Below are 12,166 nucleotides of genomic sequence, written 5' to 3'. Positions count from 1 at the left end.
CTTACGAAGTTATATAATAATTTTATAGCACATAATACCTTAAAAACTTTTCGTAACTTTTTATGAGCACCAGAAATATGTGGATTTGAATCAGATGTTGTAGATGATATCATCTCTTTTGCAAATAACATCATTGCTTCAAGAACCTCGTGAAAATATTTGTGAACCGTTTGCGAAAAAAGTTGAAATCTTCTCTTCATAACCACAAAACGCTCATTATGACCTATAATGGTCAAAAATATTGCTATCTTTTCTTCGACAGAAATATGTTTGCTATTTATGAGCCATCCTTTATGTCTAAAATGCTGACATAGCCGAACATATGCATCACGGGACATGCGCATCAGTTCTAAACACTGTCGACTAGAGCCGAACAACAATTCTTGTGTGTACTTTTCACCTGATAAAAATGATGTTAAATCTTTATTTCTTTGAATATTCTTGAGTCTAAAATGATTTTTACACCAATACAAACTCATCAACGCTAATACTTGATCCTCAATGTCCATGTCTAAACTTTTGTAATAAAGAGAATGTATAATACACAATAGTAAGCACAACATAGTATGTATTTGAAAAATATGAAAAGTTACATAATCACAATAAATTAATTTGTAAAACAATACCATACACATCAAACATACTTCAAACAAGATATTTTAAAAAGGTATATGACAGATTAAAAATGTTCCACGAGCATAATATAATAGTAAAAAATTAAATAGGCATAATAGATAATAGTTGAAAAAAACAAAGAAGGTTCCATATTATTAACGTCTAATTAATAATCTAGCTAATTAGCAAAATCAAAGAAGCCTCATTTTTTTTCCCATGGCCTTAATCCAATTCTCTAATTTGTCGACCTCTGTAATGTTCATCCATGCTTTCCTGTAGCTGTCACCTTCACAAAGTATACTAACAGTTGCACTATATAATGGTTCTTCCCACCCAAGCTTTTCTAATTTTTCCATACACTCTTCAACGTCAGGCCCGCTATTGTTTTTAACCAATAACTCTAATGCAATACTCATCTTCTCTTCAATGTCCAATTGAGATGATGCGGATTTTTTTTTCTTTTCCAAAGGTTTCTTTTCAATTAGAACTGATGACTGAGATGGATAATCAGTAGGAGCTCCATCATTCTTATTACCAACTAGATCTTCGACGCTATCAAGTGTATCTACATCTATAGTAGTAGATACGGAAGAGACACCAGGGCGGGGATATGTACAGCTTGGACTCCAACCATGAACTCCTGTTGCTATAGAACCCTCAAAAAGTTTTGTACAAAGATCCGGGAAGGGTAGAGGCGAAGTCTTCAATGCCTTTGCTTTTGGATGAGCCTATAATAAAGAGATTTTTAATATGTACGTCAACCCTTTTTCTTTACAGAAAAAAAAAAGGAAAAGTTAAATTACTAGATAATGAATTAACCTTTACGTACTCATCCCACTCACTATTAGACATTAGAATGGTATTGGTTACTAGGTCATAAATATTGCTGGTCTTTTTGGTTATTGGCAACCAAGCTTGATACTTTTCTTTTAGATAATCATAATGATTCTTCATCTGCTTTTGTGTGACGCTAAAGTTATGAGAAGTCTCCAAAACTAGTTTAACTTTGTTCCATGAATCTGCCTTTAAACTACTTCCAAGCCTCCCGTTTAAGGATATTTCTTGAATATAACTTTCTAAAAAGGTTTTTACTACGTCCATATTTTTCCAACTCGCTCTTGAATATTCAGTAGATTGTTCCATAGCTGAAATAATAAGCAGTAATGATTATAGAATATGAAGTGATGAAAATAAAAATAACAGAACCGAGACAATCAATAAAATAACAGAAAACAAAGGAAGAACATGAAGCAGTATCAGCATGGTAGAGAAAAAGTCACGGAGATCATCAACAGCCATTTGGTTAAAAGCAAGAACTAACCTCAGGGTTGATTGAAGTGTTCTCTCAATCTCTTCACGCACCTAACACCGTTTAAGAAAAAAAAAGATGATAAATACAGAAACTTTAACATAAGACAAATTAAAGTAAAAAATAAAATAAAATAAAATTACTTCAATTGGGAATTGAACAAAAATATTTCAAGATTTTTTCTTGTGAAGGACATTTTCACAGGCACTCATATACCGACAGAATAACATACATGTACTATATTGTCTTGGACTTCTTAAATCTCAATCCAGAACGAAGAAGACTCTGTTGCCTGTTTCTGCACGTTGCATTACTCTGGAGGAATCCTGACAACCACATGCCATTGGCAGTGTTGTGCATAAAATCGAATAACCATAAATGAAGGGGCAACAAAATGTGGTTGGCTAAATTTGCAAGTTCGCTTTGTTGGGATATTCGGTTTATCCAAATAGAAGTTAAATAAATGCCTCACCTTTTCTGTTGAAACGAGAAGCTTTATGCAATATCTAGTAAAAGTTAGAGGGTGTACATAGCATTTATGGATTAAGAACTTATTTTCTTTTTTTTGAACTAGATAGATAAGTTGTTTAAAAACTTTTTCAAAGTTAAAAAAAGGTAGTGCTAAGAATCAAATCCCATAACCTCCATCACCCAAATTGGAAGATTAAAAATTTGATGTACACTCTTACTGCACTTCTCTAAGGCCAAGAACTACACAAGTACAGTTACTCAAATTCACCTTTAGGCATACTTAGCTTTCTACAAGTTCCAACTTATGTAAAATAATTTGATATCATTGTTTTACTCACCATTGTGCTTATGCAGACATTGCAATTGAGTGTACTTTTACTATAATATTTATTGAAAGTCACAACTTGCAGCTTAAAACTGGTGCAAATACAATGATATTAATAGGCTGCATTTCATCGTATAAAGCAGTTGACTTTAAAAGAGAAAAGAAGACCAAGCAAGATTATTAATCAGATCAACATCGACATTGTCATACTCATTATACCCAAAATTTACAAGCATAATTTATAAAGTCAACTACCTGCAATCTCAGAGCAAACTCATTTTTACAAGAGAGCCGTACTATTTTTATAATGATCGGTAACGCTTATTGGCATAGGAGAGGTTGCTTTTGATGTTATTACTCCCAAAATTCTAATGCTTTTTATGTTTCCTCTTTCAGATACCAAAATCAAAGCAAGAAAACCATTCTCCATTTTTATATAATTAGTCTATCTCTTGCTATTTCTACTTCCCAACCATTGCATAAAACTCACTGAATTCGAGCTTCATCCCATGTTATTCTTTATGGGAAAAGTATGTGCCGACATGCTTTCCCAGCTCTCAAAAACTAGGATATTTTACAGTAGAGGTAATTACTATTAAGATGTGTGTTACAATAACTCTTTAATTTGTTTAACAATCTAGAGATAAACCTCCAAAGTTTTGTCGAACTTTTTTTGTTCATTGTAGAATGAATTATTCGAAAATACGACTCAAGATCTTGAAACTCATACAAGTAAATTTTTACAAAATAATAGGCAAGCCTATTGCGAATTTCATAAAATAATAGTAAAATACTTTCTAAAGGTTACAATCATACATGTTCAAGAGAAAAAAGAATAGAATAGCCGATGATATATGGAGAGTGAGAGAGAGGCGTGAAACTTTATGCACAGAAGATGAAGAAGAAGGCGTGAAATTTGCTAAAATATAGCCTTATTTGTTGAGGGAATAATTGCGAGAATAACGTTTACCGTTTTTTTAAGAGTCTGAGCGCCATTAGGACTTTGGTATGGGTCTGTTTTGGCCAGATGCATTCAGACCTATTAAGAGTTTTTAAAAGAGAAAAAACAAATAGACTTAATGGGCTGGATCTGAATAACTAGGGTTAAGATCTAAAAAATAAATGCACTTAATGTGTTAGATCTTAATGATTAAGATTCAGACCTCCAATAAGTGCAAACAAATGAGGCCTGAGTGAGTCCCATGGGATTTCCCGGGCGCTGGTACTTTCCTTGGATTTACGCACCAGCCTCCTTTTCGGTTTTTTCTTCTCTGAGTTTGGAGAACTCAAAGCCCTTTTCCTCTTCTTTTCCTCACCCTGTCTCAGAGCAAGGGACTCAGAGGGGCAATCCTCGCCACCAGATGGAGGCCTCATTGCAACATCCTTCCAGATGGAGGCCTCATTACAACATCCTTGGGAAGACCTGCAAAGAAAAGGAAAATGAGTAGGGGCTCAGCAACATGGGGAAAGCCTAAGTGTTGTCCGCATGAGAACAGAATCTCACCGTGAGAATGGGCCTCCCATCGGCGCTTCGAAAGTTCGCGCCATGTGCGCTCGGAATATGGTTTCTGCGACACGATACCCTCGACCCACTCCTTGAGTCAAGAAACTGCATCCGGCATCCAAGCAACAGCTGCACCACCACAAAACATCGATGAGAAGGGAGGAAAAGAAAAAGCGATAAACGAAATCTTAAAGGCAAGGTTATACTTATGTTTCATATTCCATTTCTCAAGAAATAGCATATCCTCGGTTAGAATTAAATTCGAGGTCATCACTCGAATGAATCAGCCTAACCAGCCTCAGTCCCGATCCTCATCGATGCTCGAGAATGGGGCCTTACTGGCCCGACGAGCAAGTTTTATTAATCCCTCTCAATAGAGTCGGGGACTGTACAAACGCATGAGATGATCGATGGTGAATGAATACCCCTCGATTTTGTTTACGAAGAATCGGAGGAGAATTACTATCCTCTAGAAAGAAGGATGAATTTGACCAAGGGTCACCTCGTACCTCTTACAAAAGGCGATGATGACCGGATCCAAAGGGTCCAACGTGAAGGGATAAGTGTAAACACTTAAGAAACCCTCCACGTGGGTAGTAATCGCTTCCTCGGGCGTAGGAAGCACCACGTGCTTATCAACCCAGTTGCAATCCTCCTTGACCTTGGAGAGGAAGTTATCGGTGACCGAGCATATATATCTCGAGACCGGTTCACACCTATCCGGTATGGAGGAGATTTTATCGACCTTGAAAGCAGCACCGGTCGGGTACCCCGCAGGAACTAACATCTTTAGGGGAGGCTCCGGTGTCGGTTCCTTAGTAACAGCAGATGAAACATTTTCCTCTTCAGCCGGTCGCGAGGCAGAGGGAGTTTCTTTTTGGGAAACGAATTTTGAGGTCTTCGTTATTTTGGAAAATGAAGGAAAAAGAGGAAGTTAAAAGAGTATGCTTGATGGTTTGAGATAAAAGAAAAACAAAAGTTCTTGTAAAAGGATTTCAGAGTAACCAGAAAATTGATGCTTGGGAGTGTTGAAATTTCTAAGGTACGAGGGCAGAAGGTTTGAAAGTAAAGTTTAAGTGAACTAATGAGGGGATATTTATACTCTCTTAGCGACTGTTCACATCTGAGAGTGGCCGACCGACAACTGGCAGGCATTTAATGTCGTTAAGACTTGACTGACGAGACGTTTTGACTGTTTTGTCGTTTCTGTCACAAAATATCGAAGTCAGGATCGGAAGTTCATGTCGTTTCTCGTCGTCTACTCTCCGAAAAATGAGGGAGCTATCTATATACGGTCGAAGTCGAGCTCGACTACAACTTGATGGATTAGGTTTGGAACGTGGCGACCAAGAACTGAAGATCGACCTCGAGTCCCGTCGAGCTAGAACTCGAGGTCGGAAAGCCTGCCTTCGAGGAACATTATGTCTAGTGTCGACCTTAGCCTTGAACAAGCTCGGAGATAACTAACAGAAAATCGAAATATCCGCGACCGGTCGGATATTACGGCGAGAATTCCGACACGTATCAACAAGGAACCGGCAATCAGCAAATCAAGAGATTTTTACCTTTTATAGGAATGTACCTAGAGTAGGACTCCTCTACTATATAAAGGGGGGTTTCATAATTCATTCAACACAATGTAACACGCATCACAAAGCAATATATTATTATTTCTAGTTCTCATTATCTTGTCATTCTGTTCCGGCATCAATAAAAGCACTTCTGACTCGAGGGTAACTAATCTTCAAGGCTAAGATCGTTCAACTTGTGTGGTTTGCATTTACTTCCTCATCGTTATTTCAATATTAATCTGATTTCTCGTTTTGTATCAAGTTAGATCACGTATCCTTAAAATCACGTACAAATTCAATTGTTATCTGATTTTGAGGGTAAACAAACACAAATTTATTAATTATATGAATACTTGCGTGAAAAGGAAATCGTGTGAAATAGTTTTTAATTGAAAGAAAATAGAATCCTTTTAGGATTTATTTTCCTTAAGAGTTGACCGAACTAATTTAGGTTTTGATTCTAAACATGGAAAAGAATTTCGGTCAGCCTCACTCCTATATTGTTTATGTTCAAGGCTATCACTATTTCGCACAAACACACGATTTATTCAAGGCAAATAACTTTCATAGCAAGAGGTGCTTTGAGAGATTCAAGCCGCTCAACTGAAGAACGAGGTCCTGGCGACAAAGCTGATGAAGTTCTTTAATTGTTTAGGTTTTGCTCTTAAATTGCAATCTATATTACTTATAAATAAATCTTAAGAGTGTGTTTAGTTTTCTAGGCTAGAGTTTATAGTCTGGAAAGAGGTAGCTACAATTGGATTGATCGTAGGGGTTAAGGTACTAGAGTTAGTCCTCTTGGTTATTGAGTTGTAACTTAAAATTGCTCTTTAAAACTAGTAAAATTTTGAAGTACATTCTACGAAGGTACGTCGTGATTTTTACGATTTTACACGTAGAAATCAATCATTGTGTTTAGGTTCACTTTACTTTCAGTTTATATGTCTAAAATTCTGAGGTTAAAGAACCGATTTCTTAAACATACAAAAATCAGAAGTGACACAATTCATCTTATCTTGTATCTTGGTACATCATAAAACAAGAATAACTCTTGAATAAGGTGTCTCTATCGAATGCATCACCGACGACTTTACATGGTACTGACGTGGCAAGGACATCCAATACTTCACTAAGGATCAGGATTGTTGTTGGTAGAGTCTAATAGAGTAATTATATTATCACGTGACTAAATGGAATTCTAGCTGTCTTTTCTCTTAGGATCCTTTTCACAAAACATAATTGTCAAATCTTGGAAAATGCAGAAACTATAATGAAATCCTGATAAATTTGATGCATGTGCAATAGTACAACTACATAATTTTCTAAAGATCTTGCGGCTTGATAATAAGATATCTTTGAGGATAGATCGATAAAGAAAAAGAAAACGTTCTAAAAATAATTACTTACATTTTCCTTTTCACTATATAAATTTCAGAAATCGTTTGAATGGCTGGAATCTAAACCTCAACAACTACAATTTTCCTTTAAAAGTGATATCCATGTTCTTAATTATAAAATATTAATTGTATATCTTTGAAGTTGGGTCATGTCTCACGTATTAGAACGGGTGCCGTATTCCCTCTAACACTCTACTTTTGTAAAAATAGCACGGACTATCCAGTTTTCGTACTGGTAATTTAAAAATAGTCACCGTTTGTAAAGTCATTAAAAAATAATTACTATTTTACTGCAATACGGACCGATTCAGCATAATATACTGGAGATTGGTTTATCTGTGTATGAACTTTCAGCATATTATGCTGGAACTCCAACACGCGGAAAGTTCCAGCATAATATACTGGAGATTGGAGCACATGTATATGAACTTCCAACATATTATGCTGGACCGGTATATTATACTGAAACTCCAGTATATTATGCTGGAATAATTTCCAGATTTTGAACAGTGTTTTTGTTCAGATTTATCTTTACATGAAAAGTGGCTAAATAATTACGATTACTTTTCAAACTGTGGCCATTTTTCAATAATCACCCGTAAATCTGGTTATTTTTGAATTTATCCCCCTGCTTTTTTTATTTTCAAAGCACTTAATCAACCTACATCATTCTCAGAACAAAATTTCCATGCAGCAACATAATCACAGCAAGTTCACAACATGTTTCAGGTTATATTTTGAGGTGTTCTAAAATTTAAAAAGAGTCATATATATTGAAATGAAGGCGTATAACGTTATATTTTGGTTAATCTTGGAAACTATACAAGCATTACCTTCTACTATATCATAATTTAACTAATTCGAGTAAAAATATTCAATTATCTTAAATGGAAAAGGCATTGCTAATTAGCATGCACACCACGGACAAGATCTTTATATTGAAACTTATCCATAAATCCAAGGATACAGAGTAATGCCAAAAGAAAAAGATTTTCACATTAGCGAAGAAAGGACAACCACTTTCCAATGCCACAAATTTTTGTCCAAAAATTAAAAAGCAGCTGCTGTAGCAAACCTACAACAACATATCGATCTCCTCAAGGTTCGAGCACTGTCTAGTCATCAGTGCATACATTAGAACTTAGAATGTGTGATGCAACATACACATAACTTGTTGAAGGCGTGATTGTGGGCTGGGGCGGATTTAGAGGGGCGCAAGGGTGTTTATCCGAACCTCTTAGTCGGAAAATTACATTGTGTATATAAGAAAAAATTTGATTTTTATCTCTATATATTATGTTTTGAATCTCCTTCACACAATCCAAAAGCATGATTTAGTGGTCAAGGGGGTTCAAAGCCATTATAAGGTCATTGGTTCCATTCCCAATAGCTACAATCTCTTTATATTTTTTAATTTATTCCTTTTTTGAACCCCTTAACAGAATTCATGTTTCTTTAAATTTTTTAATTTATTCCTTTTTTGAACCCCTTAGCAGAATTTATGTCTCCGCACAATGACTGGAAGAAAAAACTCAACCAAAACCAAAATCGTAAAGTAGGCCGAGCTAGAATATGCAGCGAGAATAAGATTTATCAACCATCAAAAGGCATTGTGAGATGAGTGAAATTCACCCACTTTTAACTATATAATAATTTTTAATAGGAAACGCTTCTCAACAAACAAACAAAAAAAGTATTTATCCGATGTAAAATTAAATTTGTTAATTTAGTGAATTTCAGATATTAAACGTAGAAAGGGAAAAGAAAAAGATAGATCTATGAGAACTTTCCTGACTAGTGGTGAACGTGGGAAAAAGGGAGGGGGGCCAGGAGGAATTAACTATCTGCGGCTGTCAAAATTGTGGCGTCACCACTTGCTTCGACCTTCGGTATAATTATGTTGTGGGAAATTATTTGGTTCGTTTCATGTAGTCGGATTTTGTTTTTTGTTTCATAATAGTTGGAAGAAAATTCCTAATGTTAGAGAGTCTCGCCAACCCCACCTTACTATATGTAGTTTTGTTTACTGACTTTTCCTCACGAGTTTCTGTCTTGATTTCCTGCTGTTTTGCTACTACATATTTTTGGCAACAGCGCTGATTGATTAAATACTTATGGTGATATATAGCCGTATTGTGGACGGGTTTAATTGAACACATGATTTTCGACGCGGAGTAAAAGTTTATATATAAAAATTTATTAAAATTATAAAAATAATAGATATGAACCCATAACTTTAAATATATAATGGGTTCAATGCTAAAAATTTCAAAAATTGAACCCATATGATTTAAATCCTGAATTCGCCTCTGGCGGCGGAGGCACGTAGTGGCAAGCGGGTTCAACTAAATCCGATTCATCAAAAAAATAATATTATGAATATATATAAATTAAGATTAAAGCTGCGTAAATTTTGTATAAATATTTTATTTGAACTCACTTGAGAACTACTATTTTACGAACTTCTAAGATTAAACTCGATTGCATAAAATCCTGGGTCCGCTACTGCATTCAAGTCACAATGTATGTGTAATTCTTGTTCCTTTTTTTATCTCAATAAAATGTTTTAATTACTATTCACTGTATTTCATAAATTGTTTTAAATAAAAACCTAGTGACCGCCTTTTTTTCATGGAAAAGTTTAAGAACAAGGATGAAATAGGGCATCAACCTAGCTAACTTCACTAATTAGAGGAAGATAAAAAAAAATTGCTAAACAAAATTGATCATATTTAGAATTTTCCTTTGTCTTTTCCAAAGTCTGAGTCTTAATTAAAGAATCCAAAATTAAGTTAATTACGAACTCGATCCACTTTCTTACGTAAAATCCTCATTATCATTCGCATTGTTAAATCAATCCACTAAAGGGTAAAGCAAATTCTTTTGCGTAGGTTTCTAGTCCCTATTTGTTACAGACTTACAGGAATATAGATATAAGAAAAATGAGCAATAATTTTTTTTGGGTTTGATGTATCCTTCATTTATTAAAGGTAGTCTAAGGTCCTTCGCTTACATGCTCTATTCCACAGCATATGTTCATATTCCCTCCATTGCTTTACAAAACAACATCGAAATCAATAAAATTTGGAGGTCAAGATAACATCAAAACTTCGCGTCCTTATCTCTTAAATCATGACCACAAAACTCACTTTCTTCAAGTAGAATTGTCAACTAACGTGGAATAATCACCTAATCAATGAATATGACTCTATTTTCCCCTAGTTGTAGATAATGAAAAAGAGAGAATAATAGCTAACCATTTAAGAAGCTAAGCACCAAAATTATTCATGTTTTACGTACATTGTTTTTTCCTCTGATCTTCTTCTTTTTGTGTGGTGAATACATTTTCTCGTGCAACATTGAACTTCAAGTTTCGTATTTATTGGTGGTCGCATATGACCTCTCTTCTGGTAGTTTACTATGAAGAGTTTTTTTTTTCAAAAATAAATTAAAGAAGGCTTACCCTTTATCCATTGAAGGATTTCTAATCATTTAAGATAACACCCGACCTTAATTCATCAACCAAAAAAAAAAAGGCATTACTTAAAGGTATTATATTTTAACAAATTCCAGTGTACTAGATCAACAATTATGTGATATAAAATCGGAAATTGTACGGCGTTCAATGGGATATATATATCACTAAGAGCACTTCTATAGTTGCATTTCGAATTTCTGCTCAACATGAATGAAGAGTATAATTAAAAATCAACACCTATCTTTCCAACACAATTATAAAATACTAGCTTTGATACATATAAAAGAGTTTCTAATTGGCCTCCCTTGATTGAGTCAATGTATTTGAGTTGCATCACCTCCCCCAATAGAATTGAGCCAATTTAAAGTCACTCTCCTCCACATTTAAGCAAAGTGACTTTAATATAATGTGTGACCTAAGGTGATCGTAAACCGTGACCTAATCCATTGCGTAGCTCTTCTTTATCGGTAGAGCTTTCAGGAACTTTAGCAGCAAAAACAGTCCAAATAATAATTTTAACTTTTCCGCTTAACTTTAATGCAAGTGTCCGCACTAAGAAAGAAAGAAAAAAACTGAACCTCAAAATGTTAACTTTGATAATTCTGAGTTATTTAAAAGAAGTTAAGATAAAACGTCTTATGTATACAGTAGTATTACGTATTTCCTCCGTTTCTTTTTACTAATCTCTTATATTAATCTTTTTAAATTTACTTATCTATTTTAACAAACCAAGAGTGATTTACTATTTTCTTTTAATATTATCCTTAGTATGAAATACCCACACTTTTTAAATTTATTGAAATTACAACTTTAGTCACCATTAACAAAAGTAATTTAATAACATAAATTCTTTAGGATATAATTTCTTAAGTGCGCGTGCCAAATCTATAGCCGACTAACTATTAAAACGGAACTGAAGGTATATATTAAGTAACATATAATACTATGTCGATTTGCGTGGTCTAATATTTTTAACTTTGGAGATATTTTATTAATTTTAAAATAATCGGAACTCTATTACCTCCACTAACTAATTTTAAAATCTAAGTCCATCTTTACGAAAGTTTATGCAAATAATAAAAGGGAAATACGGAGTACTAAATACTACTATAGTTAAAAACGTAGTTTACATGGTCTGACAGGGAATTAGCCAATCATATCGCAGTATAATATTCGCTCTTATCTTTAAGTAGACATTGAAAGAAAATATAATATTGACGGTATAGAGAGCGACGGTCTAAAGGAGTAAGAATAACTCCATCACATGCGTGCAATCCAACGATTACTTGACCATTAATTTTGCCCTGCTAATAAGTGTCAACACCAAAATTTGTGGATGGATCCAAATAAAAATGTTATGCTCATTTTTATGAAAAAATTCACTCAACTTTTTAATTTAACGAAATAATCTTCTCGTCATTTTTTAATAGGACAGGAAAGCTTACTGACCCTAAAGTCAACAATCAAATTAGAATATTCATTACCGATCGAAAATT

General features: G+C 34.3%; 1 protein-coding gene across 1 annotated transcript; it reads right to left on the bottom strand.

Moving 5' to 3' along the window:
* Positions 1–704: 704 nt before the first annotated feature.
* Positions 705–1,834, bottom strand: LOC104115981 (L10-interacting MYB domain-containing protein-like). Its single transcript, XM_009626728.4, has 2 exons — positions 1,435–1,834; positions 705–1,343 (listed from the first exon to the last, which is right to left on the bottom strand). The coding sequence occupies exons 1-2, from the start codon at positions 1,756–1,758 to the stop codon at positions 807–809; spliced, it is 861 nt and encodes a 286-aa protein (XP_009625023.1). The 5' UTR covers positions 1,759–1,834; the 3' UTR covers positions 705–806.
* Between the last annotated feature and the right edge of the window lie 10,332 nt (positions 1,835–12,166).

This window comes from Nicotiana tomentosiformis, chromosome 4 (assembly GCF_000390325.3).
Source record: "Nicotiana tomentosiformis chromosome 4, ASM39032v3, whole genome shotgun sequence".
Lineage (NCBI taxonomy): Eukaryota > Viridiplantae > Streptophyta > Magnoliopsida > Solanales > Solanaceae > Nicotiana > Nicotiana tomentosiformis.
Note: the sequence above shows the minus strand (reverse complement) of the source record. Positions and strands in the feature narration are given on the sequence as shown.

What these genes read in the sequence shown, in the direction of transcription:
- LOC104115981 (XM_009626728.4), bottom strand. Translation starts at nt 1,758, where the DNA reads ATGGAACAATCTACTGAATATTCAAGAGCGAGTTGGAAAAATATGGAC. An exon ending in AGTGGGATGAGTACGTAAAG is followed by an intron (nt 1,344 to 1,434) that starts GTTAATTCATTA and finishes TCTTTATTATAG; the next exon opens with GCTCATCCAAAAGCAAAGGC.